Consider the following 21,964-nt stretch of genomic DNA (forward strand, 5'->3'; position numbering starts at 1 on the left):
CCATTTTACCTCGATGGCTTTGATCAATTTTGGCTTAATTAACTTCGGCTTAATTATTCAGAACATTGGTTTCAAAATTTTAAAATAGTACTTACTCTTAAGTTTATTTTAATTTAGTATTCATATTCAAAATTGCATTAATATAGTACATTCTGTTAATTTTTTGCAAATATAGTTAATGATGTGTTACATGTCAATTCCTGATTTTTTTAATTTTTTTTTTAAATTGTCACGTGTCAAATCCTAAATACGTGACATTGTGTGTGACACGTGATATTAGTGACACGTAACAAGGTATTGTCACATGATAAAGTATCTGTCAAATGTCTATTTCAACCTACTCTCCATATATGTCTATTTATTTCAATTTAGTTCTTATATATGTTTATTTGTTTCAATTTGATCTCAGTTCTATTTGTTTCAATTTTGTCAGAATATTTTTTTACAAAATAGAAAAATATTGTGTCTCCTTAAGACCAAATTTATTATTTATATCAATGTTATATTTATATTTGATATTAAAAATAACAAATTTATCAAAACTTTATTATTCATGAGTATAACAAATATCAATGACAAAACATAAATATATTATTCATTACTTTTACCATTAATTTATAGATGAAAAATTAAAATAAATAGAACAGAGATTAAATTGTAGATAAAAAATTTACAGAAACAACTCTTTCTAACTTCGCCATTAACCAAAATTAATTTTCTCACGTAAAATAGAATCAATTTTCTCATGGTATTTTCAAACACATCCTAAAAAAATACAATTTAAGATTAATGATATATATATATATATATATATATATATATATATATATATATATATATATATATATAATTCCTTGATGTGATACATGATTTAATATTGAAGTGTTGTTGAAACCATCCTAAAATAGAGGATGGCAAACAAAACTTCTCAACCTAATTGGAAACCATGGTCTCTTATAAGATTATCTCCACCTTCGAAAAAGCAAAATATATTTTGTTGATTTATTCCACATGAAAAAAACTACATTTAAACTTATATAAACACTTTTTCTTAATATGAAACTATTTAATTGTAAAATTAGTCAAAATAAAAAAGTTATAAATAAATATCCGCTGCAGCAAGAAGTAAAAGGAAAAAAAGAAAAAATGTCAGCAAATATTCTATAGACGACATCGTTCTAATAGCATTTGCAAAGTTCAAGTTTTTATTTTGTCACTTATCCCTACAACTACACAACCCAAAACCTCAAACCTTCATTAGCCACTTCACACTCCATTGCAATCTTGCCCCCTTCTCTGCCATACCCCTAAGTCCAAACCCACTTACCGAAATTTCTTGAAGTTCAAAAATTTCCCATAAATTGTACCCCTTTGCTTCTAAATCCACTGCCACTCCCATCACTATTGATTTCAACTGTTTCGGTTCATTGTTTGCTCTTAATCTCTGTTTCTTTTTGATTTTGGGTTACATATATTGGAAGCGAGAAGAAGATGGAGAACCTTAACTTGGCCCTTGTGTCTTCCTCTAAACCTTTGATGTTGGGACGTGTTCCTGCAAGAGACGCTGCAGACAGAGACGTGTTAAGAAGAAAGCCCTTCTCTTTTGGGAGGGTCTTGATTGCTCCTCACCGTTGTCGATATCGTGTTTCTGCGCTTTCTTCCTCCCATCATGGCCCGAAGTCTGGTATTCAGTTCTTCAACTTTTTGTCTTGTTTTGTTATTATCTTTCTATGTGCGCGTGGGTGTGTTTGATGGGGATTAGAATTTTGGGTTGGAATTTATTCTTGGTAGGAAAAGGATTCGCTGAATCACTGGGTTCTGATGGAGTCCAATAAAATGAAATGTGTACTGTTCAAGTTGAATTGATAGGTCTGATTATGCTATTGCTGTGTTTGTTTTTGCTTTTTGTTCCTTCCTCGGCACTAAAGATAGAAACCGAATTGAACATGTTGGTTCTGTTGTTATTGGACATGAGTCATGAATACACTATGTTGACATTTTCAAGGGTTTAAGGATTGTTTTGGATATTCAGGCAATAGACAAAGACACTTTTAATGATAGGACTTTTGTTCTGGAAGCCACTATTTTAGAAAGTTTAAGTCCTCTCTTCTTTTTCGGGTTTAATTATGTTTTTAGTTCATGAAATTTAGGATAATCTGGTTTTAGCCCTTCAAATTAAAAAAAGTTCATTTTAGTCCCTCAATTTTGAAAAAAAAAATGGTTTTATTTCCGAAACACGGAATTTGAGGGAAAAAAATACAATTTTAAAAATACCATTTTAGTCTTTCAAATTTATGAAGCACTTTTTACTCTATTAAGAAGTACAAACAAATGAGCCCTAATTTATGATGAATCAATATATCATTCTATATATAATAGTTCACCACTCTATGTTTAAGAGTAGTAGTAGTTCTACGCTTGGAATATAGTGTTCGTAGACAGACACAGGTTGTGGATTTTGGAGTTTTGCTCAAGCTTACTTTATAGCATTTTGAATTCGAATCCATGGTTAAAAAATTAATCTCATGTCTGTGTATTTTGAATCCATTTAAGTAATGTATATTTATCTTGTCTGTTGACTTTTATTCTCTTGTGATTAATGAGTGCTTGCTGTGCAAGTTGAATATCTCTATCAATATTTTTCACTCATCACTTAAGACGTATAAGTAATGCATGTCAGTGAAACAGTGCAGGAGAAGGTGGTAGTAAATCATTTTGCAAGTGTTTCTTCTTCAAAAACTCAAGAAACGACATCAGTTGGAGTTAACCCACAATTATCACCACCTCCGTCCTCAACTATGTAATCATTTACTCTCTTTACATTTTTCATATTACTTTTCTTTAAAATTGTGATCTCATGTTTTTATGATGGGCAGCTACTGAGGTGGTCGTAGTTGATGGATATTTTGTTGATTTAAATTTGGTGACATCTTTTGCATGTAAATTCACATTATAATTTATCTATTTACTCTATTTCCAGAGGGTCACCTCTCTTTTGGATTGGTGTTGGTGTTGGGTTTTCTGCACTGTTTTCTATGGTGAGAACTGAGAACCGTAGTCACAACTTTACATTACATGTACTGATGACGGATTTATTTTTTCTCTATGTTTAATAAATTTTTGTGTTTTTGCAGGTAGCTTCAAGATTAAAGGTGACTGCCACTCTATTGCTATGCATTGATATAAGCTTGTTCATTCTTTAATTTCGAGTATAACTGTGGAAGATGTTAGAAAGTTTGTTAGTCATTGGTGTAAAGGCTATAATTTGGTGCATACTTTGATTTTAACTGTAAATATGGGTTTGTATGTTACAAATTTCAGAAGTCATGGATATAAGCTGGTGCATTCTTTGAGTTCTACCATAAGTTATAGGGACCATGACTAGTCAGAGGAGTCATTCAATGTGAGACTCAGGAGATCATATCTTGACCATTAGATTTTAAATGAATAGTCGGATTAGCAAGTAAACACCAGGGTCAATGCGACCTTCAAATAACTTTTAATCTTGTCATTCATTTATATCTTAACAGTCAAAATTAGCCTACTATCAGCCTCTTGATCGGTACTCCCACTCCTATCACTTTGTTAATTGTAGTATATGCTCTGTCTGGCCTTATTTTTTATGTCCTGAAAATATTACATAATTTAAACATGTTTTCTAATTTTATTTTAGAAATATGCAATGCAACAAGCTTTCAAGACCATGATGGGCCAGATGAATTCACAAAATAACCAATTTGGCAATGCTGCCTTTTCTCCGGGGTCTCCTTTTCCCTTTTCAATGCCTTCAGCAGCAGGGCCCACTGTACCTGCTGGTTCTGCAACTGCTCAATCTCGAGCACCTTCAACATCTAGTAGATCTCAATCCACCATCACCGTAGATATCCCTGCAACAAAAGTAGAAGCTACAGGAACTGCTGATATTAAAGATCAAGTGGAAGTACAGAACGAACCCAAAAAAATTGGTAACTTAACCTTATAATGTCTTAAAGCAATCCTATCTGTTTCTTGTTCGATGAAACATGCTACTTTTCTATTTTATATATGGTGAGGTGATGTGTCCACTAGGAGATATATGCGGTTCCGGTTAAATTAAGTAATGGTCTTGAAAGCTCTTTGTTTTTTCTTTTTGGCCTATTTATTTGGTTTAGTACAGTAGTTTCTTTTTGGCTTTTAGCCTGGATTACTGTTCTAATTGACTTAACTCCACTGACGTTCTACAGAATACTAAAGGATGATTTGGTATTGCCATGCTGAATTTGATATCAGATATTTTTTTTATGGAATCTTCCAAAGGATATTGCCATGCTGAATTTGATATCAGATAATTTTTTTTTTTTATGGAATCTTCCAAAGGTTATTGCCAACTGGTTCAGCCTATACCATGAATGCTTCATTGACTTGCCAATGATGATCTTTAAGCTTTCTTATTTTTTGTATTATAGCTAGGATGAATCTATGTCACTAAGTTGTTTGAGCTTTGCATGCATGCAAGTGTACCAGTTTACAGTAATTTGTGTTATTTACTTTTAGTGACAAGTTACTTTGTATTAAACATTCTAATATGAAAAACTAGGGGTGAGTTGGTGAGATCACACCAATTATATATTCAGAAACTAAAATAATGTAGAAAATGGGATAATGTTGGGAAATAGAAAGTGGGAAGTTGAGGAGGAGAAAACAGAAAGCAAAAGCTTAACTATTTTTGAAATTGTTGCATATTAAAAGTATTTGAATAATTATTAATGTTTATTACTTCATTTCCTTTATTAATTATTTTTTTAAAATTTCAATTATGATAAATATTTTTAAAATATTTGCAACAATTTCTTGTTATCTATATAAAGATTTCCAACAGAAATTGAAGATGGAAAACCTTCATTATCCATATAAGTTGCAGTGATCATATCTGATGACAGCTTTTATGTGCGTAAAAATTGAAACTTTAATTGTTAAAATTCCTTAGACTTTCCATTATAGCTTTTGTAGATGTTACTCCTGAAGAAACTGTGCAGAAGAGTCCTTTTGAAAGTGTTAAAGATGATGAATCAAGTTCTGTCAAGGAGAAAGCCCGGGTTCCTGATGAAGTGAGTTTATAAGATACACGTTTTTGCTAAAGAAGTTCAGTGACCTGTGTTGTTCTTAATATCTAATACGTATTTATTGAAGGTTTCTCAAAATGGAGTTCCCTTTAACCAAGGTTTTGGTGGTTTTCCTGGTTCTCAATCTACAAGTAAGTAGAGTCTGTTGAAATTGTAAATATTTGCAGTTCAGCTTTATTGATGGAAAACCCCATGGAATGTGATGTATCTATTCAAGCCTCAATTTATGGGAAATGCGCTGACATAACATGGCCTTAGATCAGTCTTGCCAAATAAATGAGTTGTACTCGTTGCATTATGATAGTAAATATCAATTAATTCTTATCATTGCTGAGTTTATCGTGGCACCTCATATGCTTTGTAATTTTACTCTTATGAATTTTTTCTTGTTAGCTTTCCTTTACTTTATGACTCTGATTAAGTATTTAAAATAATGTTGTAAATAAAAAAAATATTAGCATTTTAATCTCATTGGTATTATGGCTTAAATCAATTAAACTTTTTTTGTTGTCTTGAAATATATATTGTTTGTACAATTGTTATTTCCATGTTTCCTTCAATGAGCTGCTTTCTGGTTTAATCAAGTCCTAAAGCGCCATTATTTATTTTTGGATAGAAAAATCAGTCTTGTCAGTGGATGCTTTGGAGAAAATGATGGAGGACCCAACAGTACAGAAGATGGTTTATCCGTAAGATTAATTCCCTTCATCTTAAATAATGTTTATACTTTTGCATTTCTTGTGGCTTTGTCAGTAGAGTAGGAATATGTATATGTTTAAACTTTGAGTAGTTTGGTAGAAGTCTCTTATCTTAGAACTTCTGATGGCAGAAGTACTAGTAGTACCTTTAGTGCTAGTACCTTTTATATTCAGAATTGGAGTTTAGAGTAGTTTTATTCTTTTGTTTATTTCTTTTGAAATGTTTACTTTGGAAGTTTGGATGTATCTAAAGATTCTGTTGGAGCACTTAATTGTTTTTCCCTCTGTCCTCTTGGAACTTTGCTGCAGATAGTTTTGAGGGAAGCCTATACTTATGCACTCTTTTCATTTAAATTTTTTTTTCTTTATTCGCAAATGAATTGTAATTGGTTTACTGGTATCCTTTTAATTGTTGATCATGGAGTGGAGTGGAACTAACTTATCTTCTTTCTCTTGTAAAATAAACTGATTCCTAATGTGTTCTTGTTTACAATTACTTAATAAAAATTTCATATATGATGTACATGTTTGTGTAGATTATTTAAGAACTTTTTTCCCTTGTTATCCAAAAGGTTTTTACTTTTTTTTTTGTTTTGTTGCAGCTATTTACCTGAGGAGATGAGGAATCCTGATACCTTCAAATGTAATTCTCTACTTTTATCAGTTTCCTGCTAATAATAGTTTTAAGTGCAGTGTGTAATTTTTGTTGTTTAGCTCCTTTCGGGAATAAATCCCGTGTAACCACAATGTGAGTTTGCTTGTTAACTTTTGTTTACATGCTTAATATAGACTGTATGCAACACTTGTATATACGCATCCTTTTTTATCTGTTACCATTATATAATGTAAGCACTTCTTTATGTTTAAAGATAGTCGTAGGTCAAAAGTCATGTCTTTCTGCATAACTTGATATAATTGGCCAATGAGTGATAGTTGCTGTTCTGTCGCTGCTTTTAATAGGGATGCTGCAGAATCCACAGTACCGTCAACAACTGGAAGAAATGCTGTAAGTTCTTCACACTGTTTTCTTCAGATGCTTAGAGCCTTTTTGCTTTACTAATATTCCCATTGACTATAGCTCAATTTGAACAGCTAAGATGGGAAAATGCTCATCTGCATTAAGCTTGTTTGACATATTTCTACAAAAACTAGTTTTTGGGTGAATGGAAAAGTTCTTCAGAATTACAATCCAGTTATTAACCTCTTATTTCATGAATTTGATGAGATGATAATTAAAACTGACCCTCGTTCTTTATCCTTCATATATTAGAATTTATAATTTAGGATTAGGAAAAAACGGTGGCCATGATTGAAAGATCTGTTTTACTTCTTTTGTACTCTTGGCTTCCAGCCCTCCCTCTAACCTATGGGGTTGGAAATGCGTGTTCTTACATCCGGACATTGTTGTTTAAAGTTCATCTCCTTGTCCTTCTCCCCTTGTATATTTAGATTAATTTATATTTTAGCTTTTCAGAGCCAGGTTCATGTGTCTTATGACAACCACACTCAATGTCATTGCATTTACTTGAGATCTCAAGTATCTAAAAATTGTATTTCTTATTTTTTATTTCCCTCTCATCCGATGTGCTGCAGTTAGACAAATCTGTGCATATTTTGTTAATATAGGGTATGAAGTCTTCTCTGGTGTATTAATATAGGTTATGAACCCTTCCTTGTTATTCTTAATGTTTGATTTCAGAAGCAACATGGGTGGTACTGAATGGGACAGCCAAATGATGGATACCTTAAAGAATTTTGACCTCAATAGTCCCCAAGTTAAGCAGCAATTTGGTGAGTTTTTTTATCATTGTTATGCCTTAAATCTTATTTAGTGTCACGTCTTTTCTGAGAGCAGGATCAACTATCGTAGTTCAATTTTTGCTTGTCACTTATTGACATGAAAATATTCTTAAATTAAAAAATCTCTTCTCTTGCTTCCATCCTATGGAAATCATCTGTTCTACTTAGTTTGTCATCGATTCTTGAAGATCAACACCTTTTTTTTTTTCTCTGAAGTTGCATTACAAATGGGCGATAATTGACTATTTATTCATGATTTATTTTTATAAGTTGATTCCATCTGTCCGGTTACTTCTCAACATTCTAATATTTTCTTTATCAAATATTGGTTTTAGTTCTGCTTTAATAGGGGATCATATACTGTTATTTTTTAAAAGAATCAAAATAAAAATTTTCTCTGAACTGATAAAATGCCTTGGTAAGTTCCATTGTGAAAAAAGAAAAAAAATCTGATAGGATCTCATTCAGAAACACACCACCTTTCTTGCCAATTTATGAAACAGTAGTATTTGGTATGATTCAACATTCTTTTTTACTCATTAACAATGTTTGCTCGACTTCGCTGACTAATTTATCTTTATATGATTGTAGACATCACTAGTTTCTTCTCTCTCTAGGTTTAATTTATTGAATTCTCAGAAGCCGTGAAAACTGATGATAAGTCTTTGAAAATATCACCTCGCATATTTCCCTTCAAACACTGTTAACAGCTTACGAATGAATCTTTCACTCCACTCTGGGTCTTCTCTTAAAGTGTTTTTACTTTCACCAGATCAAATTGGGCTTTCTCCTGAAGAAGTCGTTTCAAAGATTATGGCCAATCCTGACGTTGCAATGGCTTTTCAAAATCCTAGAGTTCAAGCAGCTATCATGGATGTATGTTCTAACTTAAATACTTTATTAGTCTTTCATGTCAAAACTCCTCTCTGACCGAATCTTGTTGTGGTCGCAGTGTTCACAGAATCCGATGAATATTACCAAATATCAAAATGACAAAGAGGTATGCTTATCAAAACTCCTATTGTGTTCTAACCCACTGGAATTGCTGATTTTTCCTGGCTTCAAATAATCAATTGCAACATGTGGACAAGACTATATTTTTTACTTTAAGAGTTTAGAGAGAGAGAAACATTCTTATTAATGTTCTTACAGCTGGCATGAACTGTGTTTACAATTTTTATGATTTAACACAGAAAAGGGATTTAAAACATGAGGTTTTGAATTTGCAAGCATGCCTTCATGTTTCTAATGAATAAAGCTATATAATTACCCTCTCTATGAGTAATTTCTAATGAATCTAATAAATGTCAATTTTTTTAAGATTTGGCTCTTAAATTTTTTCTGATGGTTTTTCCTCTTGAACACTTCAGATTATGGATGTCTTCAATAAAATATCAGAACTCTTCCCTGGAGTAGGTTCACCATGATTCATTTGAGTTGCTGTTTGCTGGGTCAAGTTATGAGAACACCTCTTCCTAACCAACCACATGTTATCATGCAAAGCTCTCATGCTCACGGTTACAACTCCATTGTGACATGCGGATACTAACTGTGTCTGGCCTGGGCCAAATATTGCCATTTTTTTTTTCACTAAATAGTTGCGAATGTACATTGATGTTTGAAATTTCGGCCAATATTTTGTTTTGAGGAATTTTATCTGCAGTTTGTTTTTGTGTACTCAGGTTCCGTAAAATTGTGAATGTTTCACATAATAAATTTTCATAAATAATTAGCTGAGTTAAACTATTATCTGGGTGTTTGTTTGTTCGTATATGAACTTTTAACATGGATAACATGGCTTCTTAAAATTTGGCGTGTAATTGAAGATGAATCATTTGTTTGGAAAAGTTTTACCTTAACCTCCGACAAGTAAGAAGTAAAATTATATAAGTTAAAAGTAAGAATTTAGAAGATATACGTAGGGTTTTTATGAATTATTTTTTAGTTCTTGAAAATAAAAAATATTTTTTTTTCTATTCTAGGAACATGAATAAGAAGTAAGAAGTTGAATTCCAAACTGAACTTTTGTAAGCAGCCAGATAAGTGGAAACTGTCAAATCCTGTAGTGAGCCGTTTCATCGAGGGCTATCCGTTGGAGTTGGTAGACCTTGGGCTAATGTCAGTGTTTTTGACGATTTTAATAATTTCAACTTTGACTATCCTTTAACATGCAGTTGACTGGTTGGTAAAGGCAACAATGATTGATTTATCACAAAAATTCCAAAGTATAGCCGTTGATGGTTTCGTAAACCAACGTAAAGTATAACACCAGTAATTTTTTGTGGTCCAAATGAAATATATAACCGTTATACGAATTCCCCATTGTACAAATTTGAATGGTGACAGAGCAAGAAGTGCAAGCAAAGTAGTATTTAATATTTATTACTGCATGGTATATACTTCCATGGTCAGAAAAACATTATGAAATTGAAGTTAGTGACTTTGTGGGGTCGGCTGGATCAGACAGCACAACTTGACCCTTTAATGAATCTGTGTCGCAAAATTACAGCCCGCTCGGTATTTCAAATTTTGAATTGTTTCTCTTTCACTGTCATTGATAAAAAGGCCACAATCTTTTTTTGAAAAAAAGATTCTTGGCCATTGTTCAACACCACGTTCCCCCTCCTCTCTGCTCTCTTTTCTAACTCTGATTCCATTCTCATGTTCTTTCTATCCTAACACCATCTACGCATTTTTTTTACTTTACATTTTTCTTCACAAGTATCTTTCTCTCAAAATTCCATGGGTGCATGTTTGAGTAAGAAAAAAGGGTCTTCTACTTCTACCTCTTCCCCTCTTGCTGCACCCAAGTCAGCTTCCGCAGTTGCTGAGTTGAAGAAATCTTCTTCTGTTGTTGGTGTCAATGTTTCCAAACCCAAACTGGAAACTGACCCAGAAGTGAAACCGAAGAAGGAAAACCCAAAGAAAGTGGAAGAGAAACATGAGGCAGTGGCAGAAGTTGAGGGGCATGTGAAAAAAGAGATATTCATCATCAAGCACAGGAAGAGCCATGATGATAGGGAGAGGAATTCCAAGTCGCCACCTTGCACCACTCAGCAGAATGTCACCGCTGAATCAATGGGTGACATAACCGCACAACCAGCAGCAACAAACATTGGTGCTGTAGGTGTGAGGACTTCAAGCTGCACCAAAGAGGAGGTGGATGCAATTCTCATACAGTGTGGGAGACTCAGCAGAAGCTCCTCAGGTAATGCTGTTGCTGCTTCTGGTGAACACAGAAGAAGGTACTCAGGTTCAAAGAGAAGTTACGATTTTGACCATTGTGACAATGACACCATTTCCAATGATGAGGACTCAAAGAAGGGCAATGCCAATGAAAGCAACAGTGATTTGTGTGAGGATGAGAGGCACCAACACCGGCTGCGGCACCGCCAGTCACCGAGTCCAAGACCTTCTTCTCAGGAAAGGAGAAGAAGAACACCAAGCAGGGAAAGAGAGCAGCAACAACGTTCAAGCAGCCGAGAGAGGAGAGTTAGTAGATCTCCTGGAAGAAGGTCATCAGAGAACGCACCTGCCATTGCAAGAAACAATAGCAACACTAGTTCTAGGCCTGGGAAAATGGTTTCAGTGCCGGCCACTGTTTCATCACTAGTGATGGATAAGAGTAACAACAATGGTGGTGGTGGTGGAGAATCTGCAGCAACCACTGGCATCAAGAGGATAACAGTGAAGAGAAATGTTGGTGCTGCCTCACCGCGTTCTCAGTCTCCTGCAAGAGCAAATGCTAATAATAAACCATTCAACGAGAATCAGCAGCCTCCATCCCTTAGCCGCAGCTCTTCAAGGAAAGCAGAACAATCACCTTACAAGAGAAATCCATTGAGTGAGATTGAACCTAACTCCCTTTCTTTTCCACATTCAGCAGCCAACAATAACAGCAACAGGGTTCTAAACAGACCCAAAAAGGAATTTGAAACAGAGGCTATTCAGGTACTATTTTAACTCTTTAACATTTGCTTCACAATTTTTCAGCTTTGGAGATTCGACCTTTCATCTTTCATGTTGAGAAATAGATTAGACTTATTGATGTGATTAATGTAAGTTATATGTTTATCCTCACTGCAGAGAACAAATAGCAGCAGAACTGCATTGGACAAAGGCATGACTGTGAATTACAAGACAAAGGTGCAACAAGAGGGAGATATCAAAGTGCAGTCTTCAATGACCGATAATGTTGTGGTGAAAACAATGGTACCAGCAGGATTGGACAACCCAAAACCCCATACATTAACAAGAAGCAGATCTTCAAGGCGATCCCGGGACTTAGACCTCAACCCTGAAGCTCTATTGAATCCTCCGCAGTCCTACGCATCACTGCTGCTTGAAGATATCCAGAACTTCCATCAGAAGAGCACTCAACCTGTTTCTCTTCCAGCTTGTGTCACCAAAGCTTGCTCTATCCTTGAAGCTGTTGCTGATCTCAACGCTAACACCAGCTTAAATCTCTGTGGTGCAGAGGACAGGAGAAGTGCACCAGCTTTTCAGTGTAGTAGGAATGATTACAATGTTCCATTGACTGCCAATGATTATGGGAAGAGGGAGCCAGATGCTGAGGACCCAGTTGTGGAATCTATGTTAGTATTCAATGATGATGATGATGAGATGGAATCAAGCTTGCATAAGTATGTGACAGTGAATAGGGGTGGTTCACTTGGTGGGGTGGACATGGAGGACCAAGAGTCTTCAGGAAGCAACAGCTTCACTGTCGGTAATGGTCAACAGCACTGGGGAATTTCTTCTTCATGGGAACCCAGCTCTGTTGAATCAAGAGATTGCAGGACCTCAAGATTGAACTACTCCAGAGAGGAAGGGAGTGTGTCATCTGAAACAGGATGTGATCATCAGCATGGGAGTGGGATAGGTCGTGGAAGGCTTGGTGCCAATAAAGTACTTCACAACGTACCTATTGTCACAGCATCTGCACCCTCATAGACTGTGTTGAATGAATTCTCTTCATCTTGTATGTTACATACTCCATGAGTTTAGACATTCCTAATGTTTGTAGTTGCATACTTCGCAGCCAGTTCTTGTTTAACTGAGGTCAACATTTTAACATGTATCAAATTGGAACCTTATGCTCTTTATTTTTACAATTGGAACAGTATAACATAGGTTGATCAATCTTGCATTTAGCTCCATTTATAGTAACTCCGATCCTATGTCCGGCGGCAATGATTCGTTGTTACAATTTCCAAACGAAAATGGGAACAAAAGCTGTTACGTTAAATAAATTAATGAACAAAGTTTATTCGGGGAGCCTAGTCAACAGTGTTTTGCAATTGACTTCGGTTGGTATAGCTTTTCTGCATTTTAGTGTAAAAGTTAACCTGTTTGTCGCTTTTGATTTTGATTAGTGCAGATGAATCATATAATTAATGCAAGTTTATGTTGTTTTATAATTTCAGATATGCACGTACAAAGAAGTTATTAATCATTAGTTAAGAATACGAGCAGAAGGTTCATATTATAATTCGTCGAGTCCTCTACAACTCATCCATAAACTAAATAGATCAATAACTATTTAGTTATTATTTGATTAAGGAGTACCAGCATGTACTGAAATCAATATATTTCTTTCATAACAGATTCGCTACATACCAAACTTGTCTATGAAAATATTTCTTTCATATATATCAACCTTGTCATATACTGGTCATAATAATATGTACATTCTGTTGAGTCATAACATCTTATACAACAAAAGAACCTTTACGGAAACAATTTATTCCGATATAAGGTTTGTGTCCTCCCGAGGTAACTTCCAAGTTTTTGGTATATGTTGCCTCAGCTTATGAAGAGGCTTGAGCCTAATTTAACTAACAAACAAAATTGTATTTACTCACAAAGGCTCAAAGTCGTTTATCACCAAATTTTCCTCCTCAGTCCATACTTGTTTCTGTCGTTCCCAATTTCAGTTCATGATAAACATCTAATTCCCCGAGCCATTTTTTACCGTTGGATTAGGTTGAAAGAACCAGGCAAAAATGATAATTCATTCAGCAGCGTTTCTGAAGTTAACCATGTATATTCCAGCCACAGTGACCAAGGCCCCAACTAGTTGTACAGGAGAGAAGGTCTCGCCAAGATAGAGAAACCTGAAATACCAAAGCAAAATGTGAGTCATACACAAAGTCCTCGGAAAGAAATTTAAACTTTAAAAATGAAAGAAAACACTAATTGCTGGAGAAAATACCAGTACCAAAAAAGAGGAACTTCAAAATATTATGTAAGAATGTCAAGGAATTTCCAAAACATTAAATGTAGATGGTCACTTTTTTCTCCTTAATGACATTCCTAGTAAAATCTGAAAATAATCGAAAATCATATGACTATTTCTCATTGTAAGGCAGCCTTACCCAAAAATTGAAGCAAACATTGGAGTTAAAAACGTGAGTGAACTGAGCTTGGTCAAGCTGCCTGCAGTGCATCACAATGCAATATCAATATGGTGGTCTATTTCTATGGGATCATTAAAGATTTTGAAAAACAAGAATTTTCAAAGCATTACGCATACAAGTTATAGCTAAAGATACATCAATAACAGTGATTACAATATTGAAGAATAAATTAACCATTTCGGGTTTTACATGGAAGCTGGAATTCTCAGTGACCATAGAAGGAAACTCATTGATGAAGAGAATAAAATATTGCAGGAGACATACAGACCTTTAGTTGCACTGTAAAAGAAGACGCCATAGCTGACGGCACTTCCAAAAACAGATGTATACAGGAGTGCCAATATGTCAGGTGAAGTGTACTCTTTGAGACTCCCACTCACCGCAGGGTCATTGTTAAGAACTGAGAATACCAGAAGTGGGAGACCACCAAGAATCATATGCTGCAACAAGAGTAAAGTTTTGACCTATAAGCTTATAACCATAACATCATATGTGGAATAGCTTCCTCCATTTTGCTTGTGTTTTCCTATTTTTTTCTTAGACGACAGTTTTTTATGAAATAATCATATATAAGACATGAATATAAGAACACAGTACACTCCATTTCACTAGTATCACATACAAACTTACTATTGAAATATATAATATTTCTAGATACATCTGCAAAAATTGCTGCAACTATAATAGTGAACCGTAGAGTAGAAGCATATCCAAATTTTATAGTTTAACAAACTTGCCATGTCTGGTTTTCAAACTGATAATGCAAAGAGGCAATATGACACTTTAAAACAAACACGATCATTTAGTCATGCGTCATAGGTATTTAACAATGGTAATCAACATAAAGATATCAAACACTATATAGTCAAAAAGTATTTGAAGCGCACCCATCCAGTTGCCATGACAGAATCAGAGTATTTGGAGACCCACCGGACCATGACTGTGCCAACTGCCATACTCTGAGCTGCAAGAAGCATCCACCACTCACCACTTCCCCACAATGAGAAGTTGCTTTCATCAAATGATAGGGCGGGTAGCTGCAACAAAATCATCAGTGCTTGCAGAAATTGTATATTTCCAGGTAATAAAAAGTAAATAGGTAATTGAATAAAAAATTTGGATGGTAACAACTGCAAAACGTATTCTTAACATCCTTCTAAATCAAATATACAAGAATTCAACTATTAATTTTGTGTTGTGCTTTAAAGGGTACGATGTTTACTGATGTTTGCTTAAAACTAAATGCGGAATCGAATTTACCTCGAGTAGTACAAGTCCAATGACACCAAGTACAAGCCCAGCAGCTCCAACAACTCCAATTGACTCCCCAAATAACAAAGCCGCAAGTACAGCCACAGTCAAAGGCTGTGAATCAATTATAACCTGCAATATATCCACCCACGGTAGATAATCAAAGCATGCAACAATAATGGCTGTCGCTATCAGAATTGGAAAGTAGAATTTGAATCAATATAAAATTCACTCTAATCAAATAATAATATAACTTATATAGAATGCAGTTACTATGCAAAAAGAAAACTATATGAACTGTCACGAATGATCACAAAATTATTAACTTTTTACAATAATTATTTATAAGAAATATAATTAAATGAATTCTAATTGATTGAGAGAACTAAACTTCATAATGACAGTTTATCAAAACTAATTTCACACACACTTCACTAGTTAAAAATATTTATATTGTTAAACCCAGCAGACATTAACAATAGTAAAAACAGTTATATTGTTGACACCACAGTTAATTACATTGGGTTTAACATTTTAAAATAATTATTATAAAAATTAACAAACTTATCCTGCGTGGCTATTATATTATAATAACAAAGTTAACAAACCTTCACATTGTTAGATTATTATGCTTATGATATTTTTCTAGTATAGTATTTTATAAAGGAAGCATTATATAAAAAGAAATGTACTAATAAGATTTAGGAAAATCTTCTCAATAAGTATTATAAGAAAATAATTAAAAAAGTTTGCTCATAAACTAATACTAGTTTTAACATAGATTAACATTCACTATTCAAAGAAGCTAAGATGCAATTAATTTTAAACCTAACTCATACATAAACAAATTTTGGCTTATAGATAAATTACACTTATACACGCATAACTTAAATTTAACTTATTAAAAAAAACTCATTTTTCTTTTATTCTTTTAAGTGTAAGTTTGTCCACTTCAGACTTAGTTTGAATGCATAATAATGGTAAAATTGATGAAGAAATTAAGTGGCAACATACGCTTCCTAAACCAGCTGATGTCCTCTGCAATCCTTCTGCGAGAAAACCCTGGCACAATCAATAAATCAAACTTCAACCTATAAGCATTGTATTGTATTTGTATTCAGGAAGAAAGAAGAGAAAACCTTGTCACAATCAATAAATCAAACTTCAACTTATACTGTATTGTATTGTAAAGAAGAAGACGAAGAAGAACCTGAAAGCAAGTGGCATCAACGAGGGCGAAAAGTGTGATGGAAAGCCAAGCATTGAAACCAGACGGAAGAGACTTTCCTCTCGAAGCCGCGAAACCCACGAGAAGAAACCCCGCAGGAATGAGGCGAAAAGCGGAAACGAAAAACGGCCCATATTTGGGAAGCACCTCTTTCATCGCCACCATGGCCGTGCCCCAGAAAAAGAATGGCGAAACCAACACCGTCCATTCCCACAGCGCTTCTGCGAGGCAGGGCATCGACGATGAAGACGAAAGTGTTTCCAATTCTGTCTTTTCCGTGTTCACGAGGCACTCCACGTCTTGTCCGGTTCCCACGCAATCCACCTCGTCCGGAGGCAGCGCTGGAGAATCCGGCAAGGCGGTTTTGTTGGAGCATGGAACCCTAAACCGGAGAGAAGGTGGAGCAGCGGTGGAATGACGACAGGAAGAAGGGGGGAATGTGAGGGTTTGGATGCGAAATTGGGAAGTGATGGAGTGGCGGCGAGCGGTGGTGGTGGTGGTGGCGGTGGTGGGTACAGCGAGGGTGGCGGAGGGAGAAGGGCACCACCACGACGCCATGGTCGGAGTGAGTGGGTGGTGCTGTGGTGATGTGTTGCGCTTGGTATCAGAAACAGTAACTAGAAATTTGTGGTGCAACTGCAAGCAAGTGTAATAATAATGAAATAAAATTTAAATAATGCACCTTATTTTATTTTGAAAAAGAAATTTAAAACATTATTTTTACATTTTTTAAATACTACTATTCACCTTAGTATTCATGGATGGGATAGATGAAGTTATTAGAAATAAGAATGGTGTTTTTTTACCTGAACCCTCATAATTTTTGGGTGCACTCTTTGAGTTTTGAAATGAATATTTTACCTTTAGTAAAAGTAACTTTTAAATAATTTGTATTAGAAATTTTTTGAAATAAGTTTTTCAAAACATACTTTCTAGAACAAGTTTTTTATATTAGATTTTTTTTTTTTGAAAAGGGACTCTCAGAAATACATTCTAAAACTGTATTTTAAAATAAGTTTTTTGAAACCATTAAATGTTTTCGGGGGAGTAGAGATGTCAAAATGAGTTTTAAATTGTGAATCAACTTGGTTCATCATGGGTTCGAACGGATTAGGTTGAAAAAAAATCAGTTTTTTCAAAAATAGGTTGAATTCAACCCAATTCACTTAATCCACGGGTTCGTACCGGATTAAAAGTGGGTTGACCCACTTAATCCATCTATATAGACACTTTCTTGAAAATAATTCATCATATATTAGTGGTGAGCATGATGAAAATATTGGTTCTTGATTTTACATTTTATTGTCATCTAATAGGTTGCTTAAAAAATTATTTAAATATTTGAATACTTAAAAATAAATACATAAATAATGTTTTTATGTACGTTGGTGAGTCAACCCACTTAACCTATCAACCCGTTATAGGTTGTGCCGAACTGCAAAATTTTTAGTTCACCATAAAATGAGTCGGGTTGATGTGAATATACAATTAGTACTGATGGGGTGCATGAAGCAAGAATATGTTTCTGCCTCAAATTTAATTGGGCTTGATTATAGTCATTGGAGATGGAGAAGCTAATCCAATAAGGTTTGATGATTTTTTCTTCCTGCAGTCCAAAGATTATTAACTACAACTCACACTACAAGCAAAAAGAAGAGAAAGTAAAATGATAGGTTGTTTCAGAAAATCCTGTTCTGAAGTACATCTCATATGTTTTGGAAAATTTATTCCAACAAATTTACATTCCAAAAAAATTATAGAATAGATAATTGGAAATCACCTTACAAAGAGTAAAATAGTCATTTTAAAAATTATGGAGGTGCAGGAAGAAAAATCTACTTCTATGAATTAGTAAGCCCACATGCACAAGTAGTGTATTAATAAACTTCATTTTCAGTTAATTGACCAAAACTAAAATAATAAAAAACCGCTCATGGAAGAAGAATTGGTCAGGAAAAGAACCAAATGAAAAAGTAATACTTGACTATTTCCAAAAACTACTTAATATGTATTTTCTTTCAAAATAAAATAGTGACAAAATCACCAAACTTTAAACAAATGATATTTAAAATATAATAATTATTCCTAACAATTAAGATAAGAGGATTAGGTAAGTGGAAACTTGAATTTAATGTTAAAAATTAAATTGACACACACGTTTGTTAATTATTACTTTTTTATTTTAAGAAATGTAATAGGAATGAAAGAAAAGAGCTTTGACTTTGTCTTTAGAACGCGTTATATGCGGCTGCAATCCTTTGAATATGAACCTTTTGTTTACATAAAATATGTTATGCGTTTTACTTGAAAGCAACACTATGTGATCCAAGTTGATTATAGAAATAGGAACTCAGATAATTTTTCAAGTTTAGATTCTCTTATTCATTTTGGTGTTATTCTTCTATTATATTTTTAAAATTTAATATTCTTCTATTAAATTAAGGACAATACTAATAATCTAATAGAGAATTAAAATTCGAAATTGTGGGATAAATATAATTTTAAATTCACTTGCTTACTAATAAATAATGTGATTTCTTGAATTTTTAAGAGTGATTTGTGATTAATTACATATTTTGTAATGATTATGTATTGTTAAGTAGAGTTTATCCAAATTCAAATAAGGGATCACATTATCAAACATTTGTGACGTTGAGTTTGAAGCTATGGAACATTTTGAGTGCACGATTTCAATGGTTTACACGATTGGAAATTTTCTTTCACTTAATATTATCCCTTTTCAAATTATTCAAAACTAAAGGTCCATTTTTATAAAATATAGTAGAATTGAGACAAAAATAAAATTGATAACATTTAAAATTTGTGTTGAAAAAACTATATGATTAAAAAGAAGAAACAAGGGTATATTACTAATGAAGACATATATTTGAGTTTTATTTTTCAAAACCACAAGTAACATTTTTAATGATTTTATCTAATAAGAAACAGTATTACGTCAAAGAACACATATTCTATCATTAACATACGTAAAAGAAATATAATTTATTATGCAACATGGTTTATTATGTTTTACTTTATCATATGACATTTTCTTACAGAAACTGGTTCAAGACTTTTTTTTGCAGAAGATGCCAAATGGATAGTTGTTTTATGCAGCAACTTACCAACTATATACATAGAAAATACCAAGGTACCTGTTGTGTGAACATTTTTATTTGATTCTGTAGCTAAAAACGCTTAAAATCACAAAAGTTGTTCGATTTACATCAGCATTATAAAGACACAAAGTTGAATAATCGCCTCATTCTGCAGACAAAATTAAAACCAGACAGTGACCCTTTTAAGTTTTAACATTTCAAGTCAAACATTAATATAGGAAGCTTCAACTCTGCTCATTCGCCATTACCAACTCCTCTACGTGTTCATCATCCCACGCTCTTTCTCCACACACCCTATTGAATATTATTCATTCACCTATATATTTACACAAGTTAATCAACAAATATCATCAAAAGCTTCAATTTTTTTTGCATAATTTGCAGATTCTTCTTGCTATTTTGCACCAAAAAAATGATGGCGGAACACCAAAGAATTCATCCTGTTCATGATGTGGAGGCACCACACAGACCTCTGGTGCCTGGAAACAGTACTAAATCTGATAGGGTTTTTCCTAAACGAAGTTTTCCTGTGATGCATTCTAAGCCACCGAAGAGAAGAAGAAGCTGTTGCTGCAGGTTTTTGTGTTGGACACTTAGCATATTGCTGATTTTGATCATTGCTATTGGCATCACTGTAGGGATCATGTACCTAGTTTTTAGGCCAAAGCTCCCAAAATACTCAGTGGACCAACTGAGGATAACCCAGTTCAGTGTTTCTGACAACAACACCCTCTCAGCCACCTTCAATGTGGCAATCACTGCAACAAATCCGAACAAGAAGATTGGGATATACTATGAGGGTGGAAGCCACATAAGGGCTTTGTACATGGGAACACAATTGTGTGAAGGGTCTTTGCCAAAGTTCTACCAGGGTCACAGGAACACCACAGTGCTTGATCTGTCTCTATCAGGTGAAGCACAAGATGCAAGTTCTTTAACAAGTAGAATTCAGGAGCAGCTGCAACAGACCAATAACATTCCCCTTGATCTTAAGGTTAATCAACCTGTGAGGGTTAAGCTTGGTAAATTGAAGCTCTTCAAGGTCAAGTTCAGGGTTAAGTGCAAGCTTGTGGTGGATAATCTTGGTGCTAGTAATGATATTAGCATTTCAAGCAGTAGTTGTAAGTTCAGACTCAGGTTGTGAATTCACTAGTTCATATTTCTGTTAATTAGGGTAGTGTATGTGCCATTGTTTATTCACTAGTTCTTCTTTTTGTGGTTTGTTTGATTGATACTTTTCATAAGGGATTGAGGATCTTATGTGGTTTTTCTCTCCATCAGAATTGAGATACAGTTCTTGTAATTTGATTCTATTTATTCAGCTGCTATTTCTTACTCACGAATTGGCATACATTATTATCTGTTTCATATGCTTAATTAATCACAGATTAATCCCAAACCAACCTTTTAAGATAATTAGTTTTAAAATTTAGATTAGAGGTTTTTAATTGTATAATCCAGAAATATTTATATCTATATATATATATATATATATATATATATGAAATTTAAATATTTATAAGAATGTATTAGAAAAGACTTGGGTGCAAAAATAAATTAAAAAATAACTTTTTAATAATTAAAATTTGATAACTTTCATAATTTGAGGTGTTTTTTTTAAGTGATGACTTCTTATTTCTCTATTTTTTTTCGTTTTCTTATATTTCAAAATCATTCGGAAGATATCATTCCAGTTATTCAAATAAATTCTCCTACACTGCCTAATAAACCAACTCACACTAACACCACCCAATCTTTTCATAAACCTAAATCATGAAAAATAATCTAAAAAATATAAAAATATAATTTAAAATTAAATAGTTAAATCAATAAAATTAGCATATAATATAATGAATTAATGATTGATACTATTGTGATAATATCAATTTCAGTCTTTTAGTTTTTATGGATTTCCATTATTTTTACTTTATTTACGTGTGTGATGTTATTCGGTTTTATTTGGTGATAGTAATATGTAATCGCTAAAAAGTTACTCATATTTTTATAATTAAAGTATAAAAGTTATTTAAAATTAAATCTTTTACATTTTTCAATAATTAAAACAAAGAGTTTACATATTAACTCGTCTTTTATATTTGCATCCAAGTCAATTTTACACTGAAGTGAAAATAGTGAAATTGCATTTTTGGTATGATTTTACAATTTTTAAAATTATTATTATTGTATTCAAATTTAAATAAAATCGTTATTTAAATTATAGCACTTTTTATCTATTAAACTTAATTATATTATATTAATTGTTGCTCCTACAAATATGTTATTATCTTTAGATTTCAGAAAAAATAAATGCTAATGTAATTAATTAAAAAATACATTAAAATAATTT

General features: G+C 33.4%; 4 protein-coding genes across 5 annotated transcripts; 3 read left to right on the forward strand and 1 right to left on the reverse strand.

Moving 5' to 3' along the window:
• Positions 1-1,214: 1,214 nt before the first annotated feature.
• On the forward strand, positions 1,215-9,349 carry TIC40 (hydroxyproline-rich glycoprotein family protein). The gene is made up of 14 exons (XM_028076751.2): positions 1,215-1,684; positions 2,689-2,800; positions 2,981-3,038; positions 3,135-3,152; positions 3,674-3,965; positions 4,981-5,087; positions 5,170-5,233; positions 5,719-5,791; positions 6,403-6,443; positions 6,761-6,806; positions 7,500-7,591; positions 8,373-8,476; positions 8,553-8,600; positions 8,971-9,349. The coding sequence occupies exons 1-14, from the start codon at positions 1,492-1,494 to the stop codon at positions 9,025-9,027; spliced, it is 1,305 nt and encodes a 434-aa protein (XP_027932552.1). The 5' UTR covers positions 1,215-1,491; the 3' UTR covers positions 9,028-9,349.
• A 774-nt stretch (positions 9,350-10,123) lies between these two features.
• On the forward strand, positions 10,124-12,742 carry LOC114187214 (uncharacterized protein At1g65710-like). The gene is made up of 2 exons (XM_028075400.2): positions 10,124-11,551; positions 11,687-12,742. The coding sequence occupies exons 1-2, from the start codon at positions 10,343-10,345 to the stop codon at positions 12,551-12,553; spliced, it is 2,076 nt and encodes a 691-aa protein (XP_027931201.2). The 5' UTR covers positions 10,124-10,342; the 3' UTR covers positions 12,554-12,742.
• Positions 12,743-13,224: 482 nt separating this feature from the next.
• On the reverse strand, positions 13,225-17,143 carry LOC114186893 (nodulin MtN21 /EamA-like transporter family protein). Of its 2 annotated transcripts, XM_028074964.2 has the most exons (7): positions 16,481-17,141; positions 16,285-16,332; positions 15,280-15,402; positions 14,907-15,056; positions 14,288-14,459; positions 13,978-14,038; positions 13,225-13,716 (listed from the first exon to the last, which is right to left on the reverse strand). In XM_028074964.2, exons 1-7 carry the CDS (start codon positions 17,054-17,056, stop codon positions 13,614-13,616), a joined length of 1,233 nt encoding a protein of 410 aa, XP_027930765.2. In that variant the 5' UTR covers positions 17,057-17,141; the 3' UTR covers positions 13,225-13,613. The 2 variants fall into 2 exon arrangements, with proteins under 2 accessions (XP_027930765.2, XP_085531282.1); XM_085675156.1 differs by lacking the exon at positions 13,978-14,038 and having other exon boundaries at positions 16,481-17,143.
• A 2,719-nt stretch (positions 17,144-19,862) lies between these two features.
• On the forward strand, positions 19,863-20,956 carry LOC114187199 (NDR1/HIN1-like protein 6). Its single transcript, XM_028075377.2, has one exon. It carries the CDS (start codon positions 20,030-20,032, stop codon positions 20,759-20,761), a length of 732 nt encoding a protein of 243 aa, XP_027931178.2. The 5' UTR covers positions 19,863-20,029; the 3' UTR covers positions 20,762-20,956.
• The last annotated feature ends 1,008 nt before the right edge of the window (positions 20,957-21,964 follow it).

Source organism: Vigna unguiculata, chromosome 6 (assembly GCF_037176805.1).
Source record: "Vigna unguiculata cultivar grain cowpea cultivar isolate G323 ecotype 2 chromosome 6, ASM3717680v1, whole genome shotgun sequence".
Lineage (NCBI taxonomy): Eukaryota > Viridiplantae > Streptophyta > Magnoliopsida > Fabales > Fabaceae > Vigna > Vigna unguiculata.